The sequence below is a fragment of the Falco rusticolus genome, chromosome 12, assembly GCF_015220075.1.
Source record: "Falco rusticolus isolate bFalRus1 chromosome 12, bFalRus1.pri, whole genome shotgun sequence".
Lineage (NCBI taxonomy): Eukaryota > Metazoa > Chordata > Aves > Falconiformes > Falconidae > Falco > Falco rusticolus.
Window position 1 is genome coordinate 20318249 of NC_051198.1, and position 24970 is coordinate 20343218.

General features: G+C 40.2%; 1 protein-coding gene across 2 annotated transcripts in view; it reads right to left on the minus strand.

Annotated features, from left to right (window-relative positions):
* EML4 (EMAP like 4) overlaps positions 1 to 24970 on the minus strand; it is a 162849-nt gene that overhangs the window by 110392 nt on the left and 27487 nt on the right. Inside the window, exon 1 of one of the 2 annotated variants that reach the window (XM_037405243.1) lies at positions 13599 to 13638. The exons of the other annotated variant lie outside the window; for it this stretch is intronic. Within the exon in view, the coding sequence (XP_037261140.1) occupies positions 13599 to 13638 (40 nt within the window). Of the gene's footprint in view, positions 1 to 13598; positions 13639 to 24970 lie in introns of those variants that run through there. 2 annotated transcript variants of the gene reach the window in all.

Sequence of the window (24970 nt, forward strand, 5' to 3'; positions counted from 1 at the left end):
GCAACAATATGCCTGGGGCTACTTGACTGCGAAGGTCTACAGAGAAGAATCAAGCCAGGAATTGTCCACCAGCACAGACAATATTAGGTAGAAGCCTCAATAATTGACAACACTGAACATTTTTCACATAGAAAATAATCTGAACAGTATTACTGCACTTGCTGCAAAGATAAACCATAGAGCATTACAGAAGTTGTTAGGCAGGATGTGTCCCATTTCCTCTTCCTCCTCATCGAAAACTAAACAACATAAATCACAACTAGTTATTTCAAATGTAATCAAACCCCGCCAGGCATCATGACTCGCTAATGCTTTCCCTCTGCCCATCTCTCCTCACCACTTACTCAAAGAATAGAAGAAAAAACCAAAAAAATCCCACACCCTCTGCACACCCAGGCCTACAGACCCACAAGTAACAGACCTGATGATGTCTTCCCTTTCTGGAGTAAGAAGTAAAGCTAAACAAAAACACCCACTCACCCAACAACAGAGGGGAAAAAAGTGAGAGAAAAGGGAAAAGAGAAAGCACATATACACACAGAACAAAGCCACAAAAAACCCAGCAAGCACAGAAGAGGGTCTCAGCATCTTTAATGAAGGCAACACTCAAATGGTACACTAAGATATATAGCAGGTCCAGACGTACAAGTACATTTTAACCATTCAAAGCTTACATTATTTCACAGCACAATTAACATCTATCATGCCACTTTTAGAGAGGAACCACCAACAACTGCATATATAGTACACATACCTTCAAGCAGGTGCATTACTGTGCACAAGGAATTAGAAAGAAAGAAAAAAAAAGTCAATTATTGGTATGATTAGACATTTTAGATGAGTCTTTCCATTCCTAAACGTTTTCATAACCTAAAATTTCAATTAAAGGTAAATGGATCATGCCTGGAAAAAGAATTTTACGACTTCTTGTTTTTAAACAGCCACATTTCTTGTACAGCACTTAAAAATCTGCCAGAATTTCCCCTATAAGCACGTTTCCAGCAATTTCAGCTCTCCCACACAGTCTTTGGTCCTAAAGTAACAGTCTCCTGCAGAAAAGTTTTTTTTAAACACACACAAAAATTAATTCAGCCACACATTTCTCTCGTATGATGGATCTCTTTCCACATTAAGATAACAACACTAGCACTGGAGTGTCCTGGCACAGCAGGCAATGAAGAGATTCAAAAGAAAATGTGTTGCCATATTGTGAAATAGAAGAAGTAGATTAAGAGAGACATAACCTTTGAGAGGTTAGCCAGTACTTACACAGAGGCTAAAATTGCTGGGTAGGATAGTCAATGAGGGAGGAGGAAAAATAAAGGAAAAGAAATACTCAACACACACAAATCACCGGCGGATTCATCCATCCATCAAAACTGACGAGTGTAGAAAGACAGAGCAAGTGACCGTATCAGTGAGTTTAAGAGCTCAACTTGCTATATGTTTTATTGCCAAGGAGGATCAGGCTGACTTCAGAATGCAGAGCTGGCTGCTGTGCAGCATGCTGGCAACACCAACCCTCTACACACCAACCGCAACTGCAGCACAGGCACCAAAGGCTGCAAGATATTCAAGCTGGATTTTTAAAAAATAAAATTAAAAAAAATATATAATGAGGAATCACTGTATACCAAAGAAGTGGTTAAGAAATAAAGAACAACCGAAATGTAACAGACTTTTGGCGATTATCACTTTGGAGAGCAACTGGGATCCTACAGAGATTTACACCTGAACACAGACGGTAGTCCACAGATTATCCCTCATAAAATGCTGACAAAAAGTGTGAACTCTTGGGAAACCAACATTTTATTTAAAAAAACCCAAAAGAATAATAATTTTTTTAAAAAAACAACAAAAAAACCCATGAATGTTAGCAACAACACAGACAGGATAGCTGAAGGATTACTCTGGTCAACAGTCATCGTCAGTCACAGGTCTATAGGGATGCTGTCTCAGAGCCAGTTCATGCTTGGACAAGAGAGATGACCAGTCGCTCAAGCAATCACAAGCCAATCCTGACCACTTCCCATCACCTCCCAGGGACACGTCAAACAACCTGGAATTTGGGAAGGGCAAAGCTCACAAAACAACTGGAATCTGTTAATGGGGCAAGATTCCAGAGGGTATCTGCACTCCAACTGAAACCCGTTTCCACTCAGGTGTGTTTTCCTAGTTAAAGAACAAAATATGGTGAACTCCAGACTACCTGGATGAATAAAAACCCGACCTGTAATGCTAAAAATAACCAGAAAACTTTTTTTCTACAAGCAGAAAAAAAGCTTAAGAAAGAAAAGCATGTTTCAGAGATTACAGGGTACAAACAGAAGAGTAAAACCAGCTAGGAGCTTGCTTGAGCTGAACCATGCAAGGAAATACTGGGGGCATCACTTTTACTGTGTACTGCAGCTTCAAAAGAGGGAGAGAAAGGCAGCTACCTACACACTGATTTTTAAGAGGACGTTTAGGAAAAGATAATCAGGAACAAATATCAATTGAAGTGAATTTTTTGCCTTCTGTTTCAATAAAGGTAACAAAATGATACAGTGAAAACGAGGATAGGATAATGGTTATTACCACATGTAGTGTGGAACAAAATTAGACCATTTACAACAAAGAAATAAGGGGATCTGGATAATCTCCACCTCCCTGAAATAATTGGCACACACAACAATGGCAGATACGCAAAACATCATTACAAGAGGGAGGGGGACAGGAAGTACTTTGGGAGAGAAGGAAAAGCAATCTTGGTGCTACAAGTGCAGAAGTATGATCTTGATAATACAAGATCTGAGCAAAAGAAATCAAGGCAATGTAATTGAACAGTGAAATAAAAACAAGGCAAATTTGATTTTACCTGGATAATTTATTCCTAAAAAAAAGTATAATGCCATGAACTTAATCCAGAGTTAAAGCAAGAACTGATATGACATCTCATGGAATATTGAACGTACAGACCTAACAGACCTATAACACTTTAAAGATGGACAAAGATGGCTTAAAGACAGACAATAAAAAGGTAAGATAACCAATGACAAGGTAGTGGCTTCCTTATGTTTTGTGACATCAGGGCTATTAAACGAGTTATGCAATGACTATATGAAAAAGCAGGTATCCACTAATGACTTCTGGGAAATCAAAGTTTGGAGAATTCGCTGTTTGTGAAAGCATCTCAGAAATGAAAGAGTGTTTTGTGTTAGATGGAGCAACACAAATGCAACGGAATTTAAGCATATAAAGTGAAAAACAATTCTGAATAATGACTTCTGCTATGATCTGGGACCCATTAACAGGAGATAAAAGGGGAGAAGGGAGCTGTCAGAACATCAAAACATCACAGGATCATATTAGTCTATTTAATAAGTGTTTAATACCAATGCTTTGCAGCATACACAAAAAGAGAAGTATTTTTAGTAGAAAGCCAGGATCAATTAATTATATAAAGTGTTGGTAAACCCCTATCTGTAATATAGTTGCGGCTACTTAGTCTAAAGCAAAACAAAATCACAAACCTTTCCCCAAAACCAATTTAAGGGAAACAGGTGCAGGCTACTCTGAATATACAGGATAGAGAAAATGCACCTTGTAAGGGAAGCTAAAGCACTCGGGATGCTCTAGCCTAGTAATTAAGTGTTGAAAGCAACACAGCTCTGTAGGTGTGTCTTCGCAAAGCAGGGCAGACCTCACAGGAAAAGGCAGGCTTGTGTAGGGGTGAAAAGCAAAGGCTGGTCCCAGTGCAAAGGGTGGCAGTGCCTGCCAAACTGGATGGGGCAGGTAAAGGAGCAAAAACTGTTTCAAGACAGAACCTCAAACATTTGAGGAACAAAGGCGACCCAAGCCCTCCTGGCTCAAGGCTTCAGGTGTTCAATCTGACCAGTTTCCTAAGACACAGTTCAAAGGAGGTTCATGAATACGCCACACACTATATTATAGTAATTTAAATTCTGTACTGATAGCTTCTGCTGATTATCTGAGAGACAGAAAAAGAAAAATTCCAACACCCCGCTGCCTGGCTCAGGAGTGGAAGGGCTCCCGCTGCCCCCAAGCAAGAGGTCTTACTTCAGCTGGGAAGTTGAAGGGCAAGCTGCACCTCAGTGTGAATATAAACTTCAGCAGGGTCTGCATGGCACCTCATTGGCATCTTTACTACTGTTTGAGTGAATCTTTCCTGAGTCAGACTTCTGTAGTTTAGGTATGGTCTGTTCCCCCACTCAGCTAGACATTCACATTTAGTACATTCCCTGCTACAACAGGAAAAAAAACAACGTGTATGATCTTTTTACTGTCTCCCGAGGGCACAATACAGTTTATTCACTCTTTAAGCCTTTTTACTAATGCTTTACATTTGTTAGAACACATAGGGAGAGGGAGAAACAGGCCCACCTAGATTTCAACTTTTCTTTTTTATATGACTGTTTGGGAAAATTGTCCCCTCCAGCCCTCCATTCCCAAGTCAGCTACACTTTAATAGTCCATTACAAGAAGAGAAACAAATCTCAATATTTACTTTCTGCTGAGCTGTCAGATAAACGCTGGGTCTATTTCTGTTCTATTCACATTCTCCCACAATTTCCATTACAAGGTATGCACTAAGCACTTTGACAAGAAGTTCCCCACTGCTAAAAATCTCAGTGCTAAAAGAAAAAGGATGTATTTATTTAGGTTTTAGTTTCAAACTGAAATAAGTTTTCAAAATTAAACTGGAAATTCCCTCCAACATATCCTACCGCAAAGCGGGTTCATATAGTCACAAACTCTAGATATTGTAAACTTAATTTGAATCCCATTTCTCTGGCAATACCTTTGGTTTGTTTAACTGTTCTGGACTATAAAGAAAACCTACACTTTTGGATTCATTTGCTTGGAAATGCCTCACAGCAACTTTTTTTGTCTTCCCAAGTCTGCCTGGCATCCAGCAAACAAGAATACCTGCACTGCCTGCAATATATAAAATACAATAGCATCTAAAATTAATTTTTAAAGATTAAATTGTAAAGATACGCATACATGCATGTTACTTGTTTTCATATTCTTGGTAAGGCAGGCATAAGGCCTAAAAGGGTTATCTGTATGACACTTCAATAGAAATTATATGCATGCCCAGAAATTACTGTTTTTCAGTAAATTTACATATTATCTTGCAGGTGCCATACCTCTAGTCTTACCTACTGGAAAGCACGCCAGCATTCTTCTGATGAACCAGCCATCCCTCTGCCCCCTCCTTTTGCCACTTTTGTTTTGCCATTTGGTTTGGGTTGGGGATTTTTTAGGACAAGTTCAGCTTGCCACACCCTATAATACTTTGGAGTAGCGAGCTTTGAAAAAAGCTACCTTCTTGAATGTTTTTCAATAAATTATGCAATGGTAAGCTGTGAAAAACTGCCTGTAGTTGTCAAAAAGCAGCAGGTTACTGTCAAGTCCAAAGCAATATGATGAACTATGAAAGCAGGAAAACGTACTTGATTTGTGTAACTGATTCTGATTTTATCCCTGCTCAATGGCAACTTTACAGTCAATAAAAGGGGGGGGGGGGGGGGCGGAGATAACAGAAAGGAAGAAAAGGAAAAGTTATATTAAGCCTACTTCAGCATTTTTTTATTTTCTCATTATTTTCTATGCATAAATGATGAGGTCTAAACCTCACTGAAAAGCCCTGGCAAGACTGGTGTATAAGAAAAGGTATCGCATGCATATAAGAACCTGAAATTACAGTCCTAGGGTAAACATCCTAATTTATTTCAGTTTATGTTCAAGTGTTGCCGTTTGCAGGTCATCAACCCACACCCGATGTTTCTACTGTTCAAAACCTGATAAAGTAAGCAAGGATACCAGAAAAGCAGTTGGGTAGGACAAACAGCTTAAAAAAAATAATAATAAATCAAGACTTCCAACTGCAGGGGAATGACTACTTCTTTTTTCTTTGCTTTTAGTAGAAGCACTAGAAATGTTTCACAAAGCTTCCTTTACAGAGCAGTGTATCTATTTTGCTGGTTTTATTAAAGAAAAGCATAAATGAAGACAGTATACAACCTATTCAAAACTGTTCAGAGTATTTAATATTTCTCTCTCACCACCTTTCTCTGCTTTATGAGAATACAGTTAGTCGCGCTTATAGGAACTCTTGTCCTTTCCCTTCCTTCCCTCCTCCATAGGAAGGTGTGGTTATTTTTGACAGCACATCAACACGTTCTGTCTGCTATAAATCGATTTTGAAAATACAGTACATCAAGTTAATTTTGTTTGGGGATTATATGCAGTCAAAAGCAAACACGACAACCACACACAGACCAAAAAGCAAGAAAACTCTTCCTGAACAAAGCTGTTGGTTTCACATAGCAGTGGGAAAAGAAGGGAAATTCACTGGAGACCCTGAAAATTTTTATAGATATAAATTATTGTGTTTAAATGCAAGAGGCTAAATATGGGGCTTATTACCACTAATGGTTAAATATCAGTGCCATCTGAAACTCACTCTAAGCAAGCACTCCCACCATTTCTTCCGCCAGCATAACAGGAGCATCCTTCAATTGATACCCACCTGGCACCCGTAGGAACGGCAGATACATCTCGTGTAAGAAACCATTTATCCCCGTTCCCTACAGGAATGCCCGCACAGCTGCTATACCTTCACACCACTGGAAGAACTGGTCACTGTGCAGTTCAGAGGAGGTTTCAAACTGGTACTGGTATCAAACTGCTCGCATTAAACTTGTAGACTGCGTGCTTTTAAAACATGGATGAAAAACCCAGCTATCGCCAAGAGCTTTTCCACAGAGTATGTGATTAGCAGCAATATTAGCTCCAGGACCTACTGCCAGCTCAGTGCTGTGAGCCCCAGTATCTCCTGTGTGCAAGTTCATACCAGCTGGTGGCACCACCTACTTCTGAACTAGAGACCCACTAGGGAGTTTGACATCAGGGTAAAAAGGAACAGTATCTCCATTTCTAGCTCAAACTGGCAACTTGGTGAAAATAATCCTGCTTGTGGAAGCATACTGGAGTGACCAGTAAGAAGGAACTCGTTCAGAAAACTACGATACTGTTCAGAAAGAACTAACACTCTTTTAGGCAACAAGAATTCTATCATTCTGGGAACCTCAGGTGTCCCACAATTCAGGGCCTTCTTGACCCGATCCATTCTCGAGCTGCATTCACTGTCAAGTAGCAAAAAGGAGCTGCTAGGGAAGCTTGGGGAAGACCACCAAGGATGGTGGAAAGACCTATTAACATATGGGGTTGGGAGCCCATGACCCCTCTGCTGAGCCTGGGCACTGCCTGCTGCTGATCCTAGCTCTGGGGCAGCCGGCAGGACTGGGTGCTAGCACACTCACTCCTCCACAGAGCACTGCCTCTGCCAGAGCCAAAGGTGGCTCAGGCACGGAGTTCACGACTTTCAAAAAGCACTGCCTCAAATGCAGAAGCCTCACTGAGCATCATCTGCCTTCCAGCCTGGATCCCGGCGGATGCACAGCTCCTTGGCTCATGGCAAACGCAGCCACGGGGTGGGGGCGAAGGGGTCGGAGTCAGCTCTCGGGTGCCACCCGAGTCACGCTGGGGAGCCCACAGTTACTGGACTTGGAGAGACAGCATCAACAACAGAATCAACATCCTGTTATTGAACTTGCTGAGCATCTACCCGCTCAGTTTCACTTGATTAGCATCACCGTTTTAACTAAATTATTCTCTGCAAGATTTTCTGGAGCCAAGCCCATAAACCAATGATCCATGGAAAGCCATTAGGGCTATTTCCTTCTCACAAATTATGTAAGCAACAGAGATTCTATCACTCAGGGCTGGAAGAAACCCATCGTACCTTTTTTTCCCTCCTTCTATTCCCCTTCCTCCTTTTCAAATACATTATCCCTCCATAATAAAGAGCAGTTTTCTTGCTTTTATATATTTTGCACATACCAGCCTTTGGCTATGCTGAACAGAGCGCTTCCTCACGCATAAAGCATCTATTCTCTTGCTTGTGCTCATGCAAGCTCAATCCAAACAACCTGAAGAGACAGGATGTTTCAATTAAAAAAAAATGCTCTCTGGAAAGCATAAAAATGGAGCTCTGTAAAGAACATCGTCCATTCCTGAAAAGCGACCCAAAGCAGGGCACCCGCTTTGCCCACCTCTCGTGGCCCGGTGCAACGTTTCAGTATAGCACCCGCCCCAGGCGGTTTTAGTTTAGGGTTGCGGTAATAACCCAGTGACCCCTCAGAAAAGTTCTTCCAGAAAACATTCCTGATGACAACAAAATATTAACACATCCAAGACGCACGTGATTCTAGCTTTACACACATCTCAATTTATTCTGGGAGTTCACCTGCTCTCTGCCCCAGAAGTCAAGGGCGCAGCACCCACTAACCCCAAAAGCAGCAGGACCTCTCTCAGCTGTTAAGACTCGACTCTAGGCAACACCACTGCCAGCAAACTGAAGCTGAGCTGACCACCGGCACTGCAGCAGCCTGGCGCACCGAATGGCACAGCGTGCCTGTGTGTGATGGCAGCGCTCCCCTCCCCCCCCCGCGCTGCCACCTCACAGCTACAGGGGCAACCCCAGCGCCCCTGCCCTTCCAGTTGTACCAAAATGGTTTAACTCCCGTAACCCGTCATCGTACTAATGGTTATTGAAGAAAACCAGCCAAAAAAAAAAACCTATATACAAATATATGTATGTAATGTGTATATAAACCAAATATATACCTATTTTATAGGTATCTATGATGTTCACATTTTTACATATGTATACATAATATATAGATAAATATGTATGAATAAATACAGGCTCTGTCAAGTTTGTGGCAGGAATAGGAAGTTCATGATTTTCCTCAAGTGAAAGGTGTTTACATGGGATGCAATAGTCAAGAAGGTAAAAGCATTTGTAAAAGGGAAGCATGCGATTGCTATTAAAGCACAAAACCTACAGTTAAGTAATAAATAATCTATTCCCAGCTGTACATTTTTATTATTTTTTTTATTATGCAAGTGAAGGACAAATGACATTTTCCAGAAGCCCTTCAGTACAGAGCTACTCCTCCAGTACATGAATTCCTAAGAACTGGGCATGAGTCTGCCTGAGCCTTCAAAAGCCTGAGACCATGGATGTTTTAAAAATAAAAAATAATAAAAAATTAGGACACAGAATGGCACTTGCTACCCCTTGACCTAGGACCTACACAAGTCAGCTTATCACGATCAGGGCTTTCCTCCTTTTCTCCCATCCCCACCTTCCAGCTAAAAATATGATAAAAAGATACCATTCCTCCAAATATTACATTTAAGCCACAGACAGGTTTTTAGGTTTAGTAAACAGTATTTTGCATCTTGGGAAGCGTAACGCCAGCAGACAAAGGTCCTCCTCAACACGCATCTGCCACCACAGATCCTTCAGTCAGGTACTTCAGGCCACGGTAAAACGCGGACACTTCCAAATTCCCTACAAAGTTTTTCATAAAAGCCCAGTTTTTTAGTGACACCCCTAATGACACAGCATCACACAGAGCTTCTTGAACAGCCATGAACTGCATGAAGATCTCTAAAGTATTTTTCAAGTCTCATAAACACAGACTTATGCGCTATTAACAAAAATGGCAATTATCAGTCTTGAGTATATAGATGTACATAAAGTATTTCTTTAGTACTCTTATGCATGTCTGAGCAACAAGCCTCAATGTAACCTCCCACTGTGATTACTTCTGTTCTACGCACACTGCAAAATGACCCACTTCTTTTGACCATAATAAAAAGGCCACTAATTATACGCATAGATATTTGGCATTTTAGCAGACTAAAGAGACACCCCCACGATTTTTATCTAAACACATGCAGCAATATCACTTCATGAGAATTTTCACTTTCTAGAAGCAGCAGGCATACATTCACAAGACAGACCCCTCCAAATCTATACACACACACACGTGCTCTCAAGCAGGCTGTACTCCCCTCTAGACTGACAAGATACTCCTAAAAATGTTGTATCTTCATTGTAAGTTTTACACATCACAATGTACATGCTGAAGTAAATGAAGTAAATAGAAAACAGTTGTGCTTACTCATTTGGTACCCTCAGAAATCTGTTCACTAACAGCAAAACAGAATAAAATTAGCTCTGCATCCTGGATCAGGCAGTGAAAAAAAGCTTTATTTAAAGGCCAGGTACACTGTTCCAGCTAAGTGCAAGCCACAAGACTTCAACTGACATTTACTTTGGCAACCTCACACAAACCAAGATCACCCATTCTGCCTTCAGAAAGGGATTCAGGATCAACCTCGTTAATGGGACATTGTTCATTTCCAGGTATGCCAATTCACACAAACCAGGCTTTCAATAGAAAAAGTCACAGGCGAAAACTATTTCAATTTCCCTTGGAAGAAAAGAAGGTTTTTGTAAAAGCTGGCAATGTCCCTTGCCTTTTCTCCAATTAAGAGAGCAAAGTCAACACAGGAGAGGTAAAACTAGCTATGCAAGAAACATGCCGAGAGCACAGAACGATCTGTGCTGTAACTTATAATTGCACGGAGCAAACAACCATTTTTTAACCAAAGCACAATGAAATGGGCAATAACGCAATAAGAAGCCAGGGTGTCCAAGTGTGGTACAGAGAAGACAAGCCCAAACTAAAAAGCTCTCAAATTCCCCCACCCCAGAGATGAAAAGGGGGAAGGCTGTACGCAGAGCATACAAAGAACTGCTGCTAAAGAGGAAAAGCAGCAAACAGCAGCATTGCTGTCCCACCCAGAGGAAAAGTGAGCGAGGGGGCACGAGGCAGCACCTTGCCTTGCCATTAAGCTGGGTGCACCCCGACACCCCGCAGCCGTGACCCACCAGCTCCAGCACACAGCGTCCCCGCCATGGATGGTGCTCCGAAACCTTTCCTGCTTTCCAAGCCGAGAACGCTTTTTGCTGCACTTCTTTGTTACTTTGGAGCTATCTCACAATCGCTCACAGCTCTTGAATCTCAGGATAAGAAACATTTCAAAGGCTGCTGTGTTAAATCTTCCTATCCTCCCCTATTTAGAAATCAGCACTAATCACTATTCATGCTGAGTAAGCTTTGGTAATCTTCACCCAAATGTATTTCGGTGTTTAATTCTCGGGGCAGGTAATAGAGATGGATGTTCTTTCCGTGACTAGAGAATTTTCCTTGAGCTAATTGAAAACAGGCATATTTTGAGTAACATATTCTACTGCCAATAGTCTTGCAGGGAGGCAATGCAAGAATGACTTATGGGCTGTGAATATCACATAAATCTGTCTTCAAGTACAAGGATCATCTCTGCATAGAATAAATTTAAGTCCTCCATTATCAACCCTCTTGATTTTACGTATTTCCTAACTAAGCAAAAAACCCCACAGCATACCCTAGCCTTTCTCAGAGACTGTCACGCACCAAGTGAATGGGTATCATTTATATCTAAACGCAGCCAGAAAACCAACGCTCAATTAAAATACTTTTGAATTAGATTATTTCATGCTTTTTCCAAGTCTTTTACCATCCCATTTTCACATCACCTTAGCATTCACCACTTACTTTGTGGCCCAAGGAGAAGGCAACAGCCAGTCTCCTAGAGGCTAGGAGAGCTTTCTCGTCTATAACAGCTGTTGTATACCTCCTCTTTTTCACTCCCTTTCACAGCAAGCTTTTTCTATTTCATTTTAATTTGAGGCCTGACATTTCTGACTATTATATACAGGGAAAAAATGAAAAACTTCCCCCCGCCCCCCCCAAGAAAACTTTCAGCAAATATCAAATACTTGAGCAATTATCCTGATTCTTGGTGGAAGTATTCCCCAAACTTCCTCTGAGGTACGCAGTTTTCTTTTATTTATCATTTGGGAGACACCACTCGAGCATCTGGATCTGGTTCCAGGTATCTTGTATCTATCACGTACAGATTTACATCAAGTAAAGCTGAAGCTGTTCTCTCTGCAGATACTCACTGTTTCCTGGATAGATGTAACCTCTGACCACCGTAGATCTCTGTTTGCTTTGCAGCAGGCCCGTCAGCATATATCAATGACTGGGAATGCATTCAACGAGGAAATTTATTTTTTTTTCTAATGGAAAACCACACTAAATACTGCAGTAACCATATTAAAATCTTAAATACAAAATAATTTTTTTAAAATATCTGAATCTAGTGGCCACTCAGTTGGACAGCGCAGCCCAAGAAAAACAACTGGGTTTGTAAGTTCATTTTCCTAGTCCATGCCTAGTGGAAACTACAGTTTAGTCCCTCAACATAGAGAATATGCCTATATCCTTTACCACCCCCACCCCCCCAAGAAAGGAGTAGTGTTGAGGAGTCCTGGAATAAGTCAGAAAACAGGAATGTAAGAGAAAAAACCATGGCATTCTTGGCAAGTTAGAGAAAAAAAAAAGTCTATTTTCATAAATGACAAGTTTTGCATTCCAATTTTAATTCATAACAGTGGACTGTGGTGATGAATGTCACATAGTACTCAGCACGGTGCTGTATTTAAAGGTAACTCCCCACAGAAGATTACAAACTCCTTTTGGTAAGGGTCTTTGGCAGCTGTTCCACAATTTGGCAGTAAATCAGGGCAGTATGAAGATGAGGCATAGCTGAACACGACAAAAACTACAGAGGCTCCATATGCTACTACTATCACTTCTTCACAAGTCATTTATAAAAAGACTGCTTTATTTACTTCTGCTGTAAACAAGGGTTCAACCCCTGGCATCGCATCTGGCTGGGAAGGAGTATGAACTACACACTGAACGCTCTCCCAAGACCACGGCTCGATTCCTGCCCTCTGTGTTCGGCAAACATTCAAAAAGGATGCTTAAAGCACTTAGGGGCTTTATAAAACTTTGTATCCGAGGGGCAAATTTCAGAAGTCTTAGTATAAAACTTCAGCATTTGATAATGAAAAGCCACATGTGTACGCAAGTGCACGAATATGGATGGCTCCAGGCAGAAATGGATGGATCTCCTCTTGAAATAGTGATCCTTTAGGATTTCAAAACTTTTTTTTCCCCCAAAGCAGTTAGAACAGCTAATTTGTAATTATAAGCTCACTTTCAGTTTGATAACGGTGAGAAGTTACACTCATCAGAGACCCAGCCCCGTGCTCACCGCAGCACGTACAGCATGGGAACAGAGGCACGGTGCAGGCAAAGCAATCAACCCAGCAGCTCAGCGCATTAATAGTGAAGCATGCTTCAAAACTGTATTTGCTGTCCAAAAACTATTAATTTTGAAGGGATTCTTACAAATCCATAATTACAGAAAAGAAAATCCTCATCATAAAGCACTGAAAACTACATTTACCCAGTCCTGGAGGGAGCACTTTCAGCAGCATGGCTCATTAGAAAGGTATTCTTGCATTAAACACCAATACCAAAGACAAGTGTTAATGCAATACCCCAAAGCCGCACTGGAAATGACACTACAGCAGTGAAGATGTACCTACTTAATTTGATCCAGTATCCCCGTGCAACGGAAGGCGACTGGAGCCCAGCAATGGCATTCCGTGTTGCTTTTCGGATATCAAGCATAGCTCATTATGAAATCCTATGCTACAAAACCCACACCATCTAAACCATTCAGCACTTCCAAATATCAAGCGTTATCCTTACCACAGTGATTGGGAAGAGAATCCATTTGTCTGTCTGTCATGCAGTTACCTCAACACAAAATTACTGCAAGCCTCAGCAGTACTCGCTGCTGCTGCTTCTGCTAGAACTCTCCATTTCTTTACCACAGCTTCGTTGCAAAAGGAAGAAAGAAAACCGCCTCAGATGTTCTGCTGGAAAAGGAATATAGCTATGAACAAAGGTTAAAGCTGAAAACTTGAAACTGCTTAGCAGAGGTGTGGCTGCTGAAACCTGACATAGTTGCGTCACCAAGATTTTGCTTTGGCAAACACTGCTTCCTGAATTCAAACAAATCTTAGACAGAATTATTTTTTGTTCCAGCAATAAGCAATTATTGCACAGACATGCTTTCAAGGTCACTAGCGGGAAGAGTAAACTACACCAGGATGTGTCAGTCATAAGTAATGTTTTAAAAAAAGCTAACACCAAGTAACACATATTGAAAGCCTTCCACACTTAGCAGGATGCAAAGTCCTTACTTCCCTCCAACTGACCACAAATAAACATGAACAAAAAGATCCATAAAAACGGCAATCAATATTTCAGAGGCTCATGTTCTTCTCTATTACACCTCGTTTTTAACATTCCTTACAACCAAAATGTTTCATATTACTTTGCCAAAGTAAAACAAAATTAAATGCCTCATTTTAATGATGTTGGGAGAAGAAAACTTTGCCCTCAAAACAATTTTGAGAAGAGGAGAAAAAAAAAATATTAACTACAGACTTTGTTCTCCTTTATATTAGGAAATCTAACACACATGTATATTTGGAAAAGAAACATTTTCATATTTGTTAACATCAGGCTCTATAAGCTATATCAATATTCTCCTTAAAGATAGACCAGCACTCTTAATTTCAAGTATTGTTGTATTTATAGTAATAAAAACATTTACATTTAACAAATGCAAAGTCAAAAGTTGCAACCATTCCTACAAATGCCACTTATTCTTTACAGGAGGGCAATGAATAAATTCAGATGACTACTGACAGGAGTAGGCATTAAAAAAATCCACAATGAAAAGCCAGTTTTAAAACAGACATGATAGGCAAGAGTATAAAAATAAACCAAACAAGTGCTTTAGAAGAGATACGAAGCACTCTTCTTAAGGACATGAAACAACTTCTATCAAGAATAAGGAGGAAGATCATCCCACATTTGTTCAGCAGGAAGGTTTTACACCTTTCTTGATCTTGCTGATGGTGCCTGAAGTTAAATACAAGATATCGGACTAGACATTCAACAGTACGTTCTCATACTGAAGGTCACCAGGCGTGTGGAAATTATTATTAAGGGCTGTCCTACACAACTGTTAAAAACAGCAGTTTCTTTTAATTCACCTGCGTATGCACCCTTCAGTTACAGTACACAGAATATTGCCAACTGAATACTGAGTGACAGTGAAGAAAATGATGCAATTGCTGTATTTTTCTTGCCTATGACGAACGTGTGACTTGTCATCTCTGATGCTTTGGTGGCTTTAACTCTATTTCAGGAGGCACAACTATACTTCAGTTTTACCGTGCTTCAGAATACACACTACCCAAACACCACAAGACCGTTTTTCTTAAGACACTGTTCACCAACAGTAACTGGTTTTAAAAATGCTTTCAAAGCACCTAACACAGGAAAAGCATACTTGAATATCTCACTGCACACACAGAGCTGAAGAAAACATCTTGAATTGGTAAGATTTACTGCCTGCAGTGAACACATTCTCTCTCAAACTCATACACAAAAGAGCAATGATTAACTAAAGTAATTCAATGCAAACAGTAATAAAAGGTGGGGTTTCTTCCCCCAAGCAGAAACGTTCGTTAAGCACCTTCCTTTTGCAAGCCTCCCAAACGTGCACTGAGGCAACACTTTGACATAAGGCATCCTCATGCCAAATAAAGCGCTTTAAGTCTAACATACAGACTTTGAAGTGTGGGGTTTCTACTTGAACACATCTGCACAAGCAATTCATGCATGAAGGATTTACACGCACATACCTGGGTTAAAAAAAAAGGTAAGAAAACCAGTATAAGTGCAGTAGGCATGTAAACTGCTTTGCAGACGTGCTCTGTAACACATAATGAATGAGAGAAGAACACTTGTTAAGAGCATTATAAAGTCTAAAGCTCCTCTGAAAAAATATTTCATTCCATTTGATGCTTACTAATGACAACTGGATAGGATTTAACCTGACCATCAAAAGAAAAGTTTACTTCATAATCACAAACTATGGAGCTCCCTGTGCCACAAGACGGGGGGGCACAACCACCAGCCATCATCTGCACTACATTAAACTGCTCTCCAGCGTGACTGGCCAAAATACCCATGTCCTACAAATTCAGCTTATCATTTTTGCATCGTATTTTGAAACTGCACAACAGACCCCAGAGATCTCAAGGACTGACAAGAAGATCCAACTCGGACAACCTGACATCAACTCACTTTAGAAAGAGAAGTCAAGAGTTGCATTTGACAGCATTTGACTGACTCTTACTGCACCAGCCTTTGCTCAGCCTTCAGATCTTTATTTCCATATCTGAGAGAGAAATTCCTGTGCTACAGGGCAGATCTCAGCTCCTCCCCACAATCCCTTTCCCTGGTGACAGCAGTGGCTGCAAAGTAGCCAGAATTGGACAGATGGATGCAACACGGCTCCAACAGTCACTAGTGGTTGGAGGCATGTGAACTGCTAAGGCAGTTCAGTTTCCAGCCAGAGCAATCCCTGCTTAATTCTGTTTATACTCACAGAGCCAAGCGCCTACAACATCTCCATTGATGCTACAATCTCATACCGACTTCCTAGAAGTGGGAGAGAAGATGTGGCTCCTATGTTTGTAAGACAAATTGCTTCTTACGGTTTCCCCAGGCAAAAGTCAAGCAAAGTACAAATCAAAGCATTTGATTTTTGTTTTGTTTTGCTTTTAAAAGGAAGCAAATGAATGTACCTCCCATCCTAGGAGGACCTGACGCACACCATGGTCACGAGCTGCCCACACAGCAGGGCTGTACTTCAGAAAATAATTTTTAAGTCTGGTGAGACTCCTGGTGAATCCAACCTATGCCATGTTTCTAAAAATGAACAGCAATTGCTTCTCCATTCATTAATAACAGATTCAGAGATGCTTTCTTCTGGAGGGGAAAAAAACCGCACCACACCTCTGAAATGCGCTTATGCTGAAAAATGTGATGATAACTCTACACTTCTCTAAAACCAGATTATTTACTCCAGCACCACCTACTTGCTACTTATATGAATACCTAAATAATCTCAATTCTCAGGAGAGCTCTTGCATTCAGTAGCCTCCAAAGGAGATGTGTTTTTCAATGTAAACACCAATTCTGTGAGAAAAAGGATAAGGAAAAAAGAGCGGGTGGGAGTACTTCCTTTTCCTTGGATTTAGTTTTGCTGAGTGCTCATTGTTCACAGGAGATGCTCTACCTTTCCATTGTTTCATATGCTTCCCCCACCCACCCATCTTTCCCCCCCCCATCCCTTGGAGATGAGCACTAAGATAAAGGAATCTGGTTTATCCCATGTACTTAAAATTTGGTTGCCCAATTCTGGATTTATCATCTGTATCAAGGCACTCCTTTATCTGTAAATTTGTGTTTGTCCTGCCCCCTTCCTTCGCAAATTAAGACAGTAATTAAGCCTCTGTAAATCCTCTTAGTCCAATGTGCTGTCCTTACCTCCTTGTTGCTCACTTATGCTGCTTCCTTAGGTTACTCTGTATTTTTTCATAAACATGCCTAATCTTACCCAAATTAAATAACTGATTATTGTCATACAATTTCTGCCATTTCACCACGTTGCTCACAGTGAGAGAAAAACCACACGTTTGGAACAGAGCAACCCCATCATCTTTAAATGCTACCAGAATTCTCTGGCGTATCCAATGGGTCACAGCAGTTTGCTGCGCTTCAATACACTGGCTGGAGCATCTTTACACTTAACACCCAAAAGCCTGACAGTATTTCATCCTTACTAAGACGACAAAAAAACCCCAAAACCCTCACAGAACCAGACTACTTACCACCGCAGTCCCACCTCATTTTTTTTTCCTTTAACTACTACTTCCTATTTCTGTAAGGTGACTCATCATAAAGCAGACCATCTGCTTCACAGACTTATCACTCCTCTGGTTTCCTTCCCATACGTTTGCCTGATGCATTTTATGGCTTTCTGTATTGGTTTCAGGAGGGCTGAATTCCCTTTTTCCAAAGCTCCTCTCCCAGCCCAGCCTTGGTGCACTGCCCTGCCTTCCTCATTCCCTCTCCTCGCTGCCCCTCGCCTCCCCAGGCACATGTATCCTCTCCGAGATGGAACATTACTTAAACTTTAATGACCTAAATTTAATTACTCAAGTCGCTTTGCTTCCCAAGTCGAACTATCGATGGCACACTTCTGCCTGAAGGGGTAGGAGGCAGGAATTAAACCCTGTCTCCACAAACGCACTGGGCTTGTTTGGGCATGGCACTGGTTACTGGTTCAGGGTTACCACCTCAGCAGTACCCCTGCCTATTATACTTAGGAGAGGTTTTTCTAGATAATTTCCTATGTAAAAAAAGGCAAGTATCACTGCTTAGTTTCCATTGTCTTATCACAAAGATTTTCAAAACATTTTTGACCTAATCTGATTTCACTTTAAATAAGGGGCAGGGGGGCGATGGAGATAGAAGAGAAAGACCTTTCTAAAAATGTTAATTTTGTTTGAAATCACAGCTGGCATGTCTACGTTTCGATTGTTACAACTGATGCAGCAGGACTTGGCCAACCCCAGCAGCTGCCTCTGTACTGGGTGCACATGGGGGGTGGGCATTCGGAGCGGCACGAACCTGCTCAAGCACGTTGCGCAGCTCAGCTCATCTTCCCAGATCAGCACGTACTACCAAAATCCAGTAAACACCTTTTAATGCAGGATTGTATAAAAGGGATTTTGTACTGATTAAAAAATTATTATTCTTCATACTTCTGAGAGGTAAGAAACACCAAGCAACAAAATGCAAAAGCGCTGTTCAGAAGTAAGAGATTTCAAACCCTACAGCTAACCAGAACTAAGTATAACAAAATGTTCCATTGACCATAAGCAAAAAACCAAACAAACCCCCCCCAAAAAACACCACACCACAAAAAAAAACCCCAAACCCAACTCTAAGGTACACAACTCTAATTATACCTCCGATACAATTACTGTATCAGTAATTAGCTAAGGCTGGGAATATTCACTGTGTAGACAGAGGTTATTTATTTATTTTTAAAAGACCTTGCACTCTACATAAAAATATGGAGGTAACAAGCAATGGGGTCACGATTAAGCCCCTTATAATATGATGTAAAATTCAAGCCAGAAAAAAAAATAATCAAATGTTAATTTATATTTATTTAACTGTAGACTAGTACAGTTTGTCAGAATATCAATAGTCTATTAGGTATGGTAGCATTTCTACTCTGCACATTTATAGATCGGATTTGTTGGATTTTTTAATACAGTGGTATTTTAATACAGTTTAATAGAGTACTAATGGTACGTTCAGACTCCCATATGTGGCAATATCTGGAAACCTTTAATTAAAGACAAAAATCCATTTTGCAATTTTAAGTCTGATTTGTGAACTACACTCAGGTTCATATTTTGACCGAAGTAGTGAAAATAATTATCATAAAACAGCCTCAATGTATTGCCTCAGTTCACTTTGTTAGACATGGCACAGTGTTTTACAAACGCACAAACAGTAATGTCAGCTCTTCACGCAAGTTTTGAAAGCATACACACATCTTCCTTAAAACAAAAAAAAACAAATCCAAACAAATAAACAAAAACATCACCTTATTCAAGAGTTTCTCTTTAACATTTTAGAGGGTAAAGACCTGTTTCATGCCTACCAGTTCCCTGGTTCTGAGACCACGAATAAACCACCTGAGTAAAAGTGCAATTTTCTGCACCTCGCCTCATCTGTAGTATTACAGTCACACTCTAAAACATTTTCTTCAGCTTCTTCATTTTTCTCTTCCAAGTTAAATATATTCCCGCTTTTTTCAAGCACACACATTCTACAATTCAGTACCTCCCCAACAAAGTAACATACAGTGCAGACCATCACTACTATCCATGTATGCTTTTTAAACTATATCCTACACTGCAGCAGGCATTTCCAGCATATCGCCAAGAAACCCATCACTCAGTTCAGGTGAGTTTAGTAATTTGTAGACATCTTTGTTTCCACTGTTATCCCAAGAAAAGACGAAGATCAGAGCAATGAGCACTGGACACAGGGTCCTGGGGAGCTCACAGGTGAGCTCTGCTGCCAGCTGTTTTCTAACAAACAGGAGCAGCAGTGGAGTGCTCAGTGATGTACCACACACCAAGCAAGCTCCAGCTGAGGGGGATGGACACCTCGGAAGGAAAATACCTGCTTGGAAACAGCGTACGTGAATTTGTGTGTGTGTGTGAGTGTCTTAACAGGTATGAATTACATATGCATTACTTTTTCTTCATAATGATGCCATTACTTTTTCTTTACACCTAAAAAAAAAGTCACAGTGAGAAAGAGAACAGAAAATAAATAAGTCTTAAACATTGGAGGTGACCATTTATTTATGGAAGTTATACTCTAACCTCACATCTCCAAGCTAAGTTTTAAATATTTAGGTTAATAGCTACTTTGCCTACTAGAACAACCATTTATGCTCTTCTTTTAAGTATCACCTATATTGAAGAAAAACACAAAACTCACCAAAGCAGAGAGCAAAAATACTATTCTACAACTAAAGCAAAACAGCAAAGAGGAACGTGTAGTTATTTTTAGAAGTCGTACAAGGTATTTCATACTACAGTTATTTTAGTCAACTTATGAGCAAATACATGCAGTGACACGTAATCAGTATTTGGGGAAGGATGCATTTACAACAGCCGCAATCAAAAGATTCTGGCTCTAACAACAGAATTAAGACACGTATGATTTCAGATCAGTCCTTTTACAGCATGTTAAAAAAGCTCACATTGACCCTTCCCATGATATGAGTCCATTTTACTCCACCACCAATATAAAAAGGTGTTAGAAGCTGTATTTCAGTATTGATTCAAACATCAACAAGCGATAACAATCTGGTCAACTTGGAAAAGTTACACTAACAGCTTTTTTACAAGTTCTTCCTTCCCTAAACAGCAAGCTGAGGGTTAGACACGACAGAATGATCTCCCAGATCCTGCACCCAATTCCTTCATTTATTTGTCCTGCCCTGTAAGCAGGCAGTAAGACTGCATCATTTCCAAAGTCAGCAACACAATAAGCCTTGACTTCCCAGAACTCCAAAACTGCCAAAACGCCCATATATGATTTCACTTGTAAAAAAAAAAAAAAAAAAAAGCTAAAGAACCCCACCAACCTCCCCCTCAGTCCCAAAAAACCTTTTCACATTATACATCCCTTCTCCAATTCTCTTCCCAGTGGAAGAAACTGAAGAAAGTACACTGGTACATGGACCACCTAAACAACCTTTTCAGAATGCACCTATTTCATTAGACCAGGCATCATGCCAAGTCAATCAAATCCAAAACACTGTATTTTAGTTAAAGCTAACACTACCTCTCCTCTTCCACGGAAACAAACTACTAGCCTTTTCATTCAGAAAGAAACTGCAAACAAATTTGTTTTGCCCCAAGACATTAGTCACCTCTTACCTGCACCACTTGATAAGTGTTACAGATTCTTGCCTTGCCTTCATGCAATTTAATCTGCACCTGAAGTGCAGATACTCCTGAATTTAGAGCACCACATAAAAATGGATGAGTTACTTTATAACGTCGATGGTGAATGCAGCTTTCTCCACGTGAACTATTCCTGTGCACAGGCAGGAGGGTGGGGGGGGTGGTGTTTGAAGAAGTTAAGATTGTCTATAGTCTTCAGAGAATGAGCTGAAGGAGACGTGTTCTTGCACAATGCATTATTTTAAGCTTGCTGAAAGCTGATGCAACACACAGATGTGCATCTTCCTTTCTTATTTTTAGCACGGGGATCCACTTCCTTGCTGCCCTGAGCTACACGAAGGGAACATTAAAATAATCTTCCAGTAAGGAAGAATTCTGCATGCTTACTAGACAGGATAATTACCGCTGTCCTTACAGTACACGCTGATTGTACTTGGCTACAGATGGTTAAACAAATACATTGAGAGACTCGCCACCTGACTTTCAAGCCACACTGTGAAATTCACATTTTATAAATATTTAACTGGAAATAAAACCAGTAAGGCTTATCATAGCCGTCACAGCTTCATGCAGCTTAATCAATTAACAACAGAAACCTTAAGACAATACAGATATGGGAAGCTTGCAGTTACTCACAAAATCCTAACTGGAACAGACTGCAACGCAATTTCCCAGCTCCTGGATCAAGTGCCTGTGTGATCTCAACAAATCCCGCCAACAAAGAGGAAAAAGCTGTTAGACCCTGCCAGCAAGTTTTTTTAAGCACCTGCCTGCACCTGGGGGAAATAAGAAAACGCAGCAGCGAGCCAGGGGAGCTGAGGGATGGAGCACAACAAGAGTTGATGGGGGAGAAAAGGCCAGTGCATCACCAAGAGAGATTTCTAGCTCTTCAGTTCTCATGCTACAAAGTATTATTTGCAGTCTGGATTTTATTTATACGTAGACGCATACATACACAAACAAAGAGCAGATGAAACTTCAGTCAGCGCTTCAAATCTGCAAGAGAAAAAAACATTCAGGAAAGTAGTTGGAACTTCTGCATTTCTCTTTTGCTTTGTGGTAAAAGTGACTATCTAATTGGATGAATCTTGGGGGCTGATCATACAGAACTCAGCAAACAGATTTCTTAAAATTGCCTCTCATTTCAGCTCCAACCTTGGGTTTAATTCCATTTGTTCATTTTAAAGCTTGCTATGCTAATGTTTCTTCTGACAGTTTCTGGCCATCCATTGACATAATCAATGACAGAAACAAAGAATATAGTATTTTCCCATTATAGGCTTTCAGGCTCCTGCAGAAATGAAGTTTCTTCTTCCTCTTCTACCATGATGTTCACTGAATGTAAAACTTAAAGCTGTTATGGACTGAACGCCGGCTCCAAACCTGATGCATCCATACAACAGAAAACCCTAAAAGCTCCTGCATAACAGAATTGACTTTAGGCAATCTCAGATAAGACCACTGCATAACAGAAAAGTATCAAATCTCAGTTGCAAAGCAACACACAAATTTTTCCCTTCTGTTTCAGCAAATCATGAAAAAAGGACAAAAATTCACATTGAATTCATCACCAGCTTTCTTCCTGACAAGATATTATAGTCTGATGTTTTCAGAGCTCAAGTGCTTTAGTTAGAATCCACTGCCTTATACCTGCTGAAACCACAGAATCCACTGAAATTATGCAAAGCTTTGAATTTTAGAAAAAACAAGTTATCTACAAGAACACCAGCTACTAAAAAAAAAACAAACGAAAACCAACCAACAAACGGAAAGCTACATCACAGGCTCAAAGAACCGAAGTCATATGTAATCAGAACCAGGCACTTAAGGCTCAGTATCCTGTGAAAGAGTAAAATTTGTACATCATCTGATAACATGCTTTACATAATAAGACATGCACAACCTATAGTATACTTTCACACCTATATTGCTTTCTGATTGAAGATCCCAATTTAGCATGTATGTGATGCTGTCAGTAAAAAACTAAGCTCTCCAGCTAACAGTGCCCTCAACTATATATCTGTCTTTAAAAAACAGTGTATAGAACACCATGGGCAACCCAATAAAGTTTCTTCTGCTGGAATTCCTTACAAAGCTGCGTGCTAAAAAATGGCAAGTCTGGGATCCCACCACCACCGCTGGTTCACACAGTGAAACTGCTCTGTCCATACTCACCCCCACCAGCTCCAGCTAGCAAACTTACAGATCAGGGTCAGATTTTTATCATAAGTTTTCTTGTGCTCATTTCTAACAGCACAGAAGACAAATCAACCAAAAAACTCAACACAACTGTTCCTCAGACTGATGCAGCTGCAAAGTAATGACTAGATTACTAGGAATTATTAGAATAAAAATTATATTCTCCAAAATACTTGATTTTTAAATTTCAATCAGATTTATGGACCAATATGTTTGAAGCATATTTGCATATAATTTATATTTATAATTTAAATTATAAATTTAAATATAAATATTATTGCTTAAATTATAAATTTAAATATAAATATTAACATTTTAATTATAAATTTAAACTTCATAATTGCAAATCAAGGGTTACACCTAGTGGCACGTGTACCTGGTGATCAATGGAACTGCTTAGAAGTCAGTGGTCTTTTCTAAACTAGTTACTGACTTGTGTCAGAAACTTGAAGATCGCACATGATCTTGACTAAGTCACCACAAAGACCAAGATCTCCAGCGATTATACACAGGGAAAACAGAATGAACGGTTTCTGCCTGCAGCACCGTAAGGGAAATTCCCAACTGCACACGTGGTTTTCCCTCCCAAAACCCTGCCCCATCTCCCCCAACACCAAAGTCCTTTTTTGCAGCAAGAGCAGTTAAAGGTGAACTTGCAGCTCCTTCCAGCAGGCACAGCTCACTGCCCAGTTCCACATTCAACCACAGAAGAGCTTCAGGCAACATGTAGAGAGGGGGGGAAAAACAAACAAAAAACACGCTTTCCACTGTCAACAATGAAAAGAAATAATAATAAAAAGTTATAACAATAAATAAAAACTTAACATAATAAACATAAAAAATACACATCTTCCATCAGGTAAATGAGGCTGCAAGTTGACAGCTCTCACTTTTTCCCTATATTTGACAACAGATTATTTTTAGGAGAGTGACTACTCCTCAAGGTATGCCAAACAGGCTTCTACTCAAAACTGAAGGCATTCGCTTTATTGTAAGTACTACTGCTGGCATCAGTCCAGCATCTTAAGCAATAGACCATGATTTTATTCTGTGCCTCCAGCAAACTCGAGTGTCTAAGAATAAAAGGCCAATGCATCTCCAGTCACCTTTATATTTGACAAGTCAGTATCTCTAGTACCATTCACAGCTGTATAAATTCATATCTGGGATTTTTTCCAAGTTCATTGCAAGAATTCTTGGGATTTTTGTTTGGGTTTGGGGTTTTTTGTTTGCTTTTTTAAAAGAGCTATTTGGAGAGAAAGTGTTACACAGTTTTATTATAACTTTCAAACTAATTGTATCAACACTTAGGGGGAAAAAAGAAAAACAAATCTGCACCTGGATGAACTCAAAGTGTTTCAGGACAGGCCTGCTTACAGGCCTTGGGGTTATTCAAAATAAAGTGAGGTTCATTTTCAGATGAAGAAAAATGTACAAAGCAAATTCTGG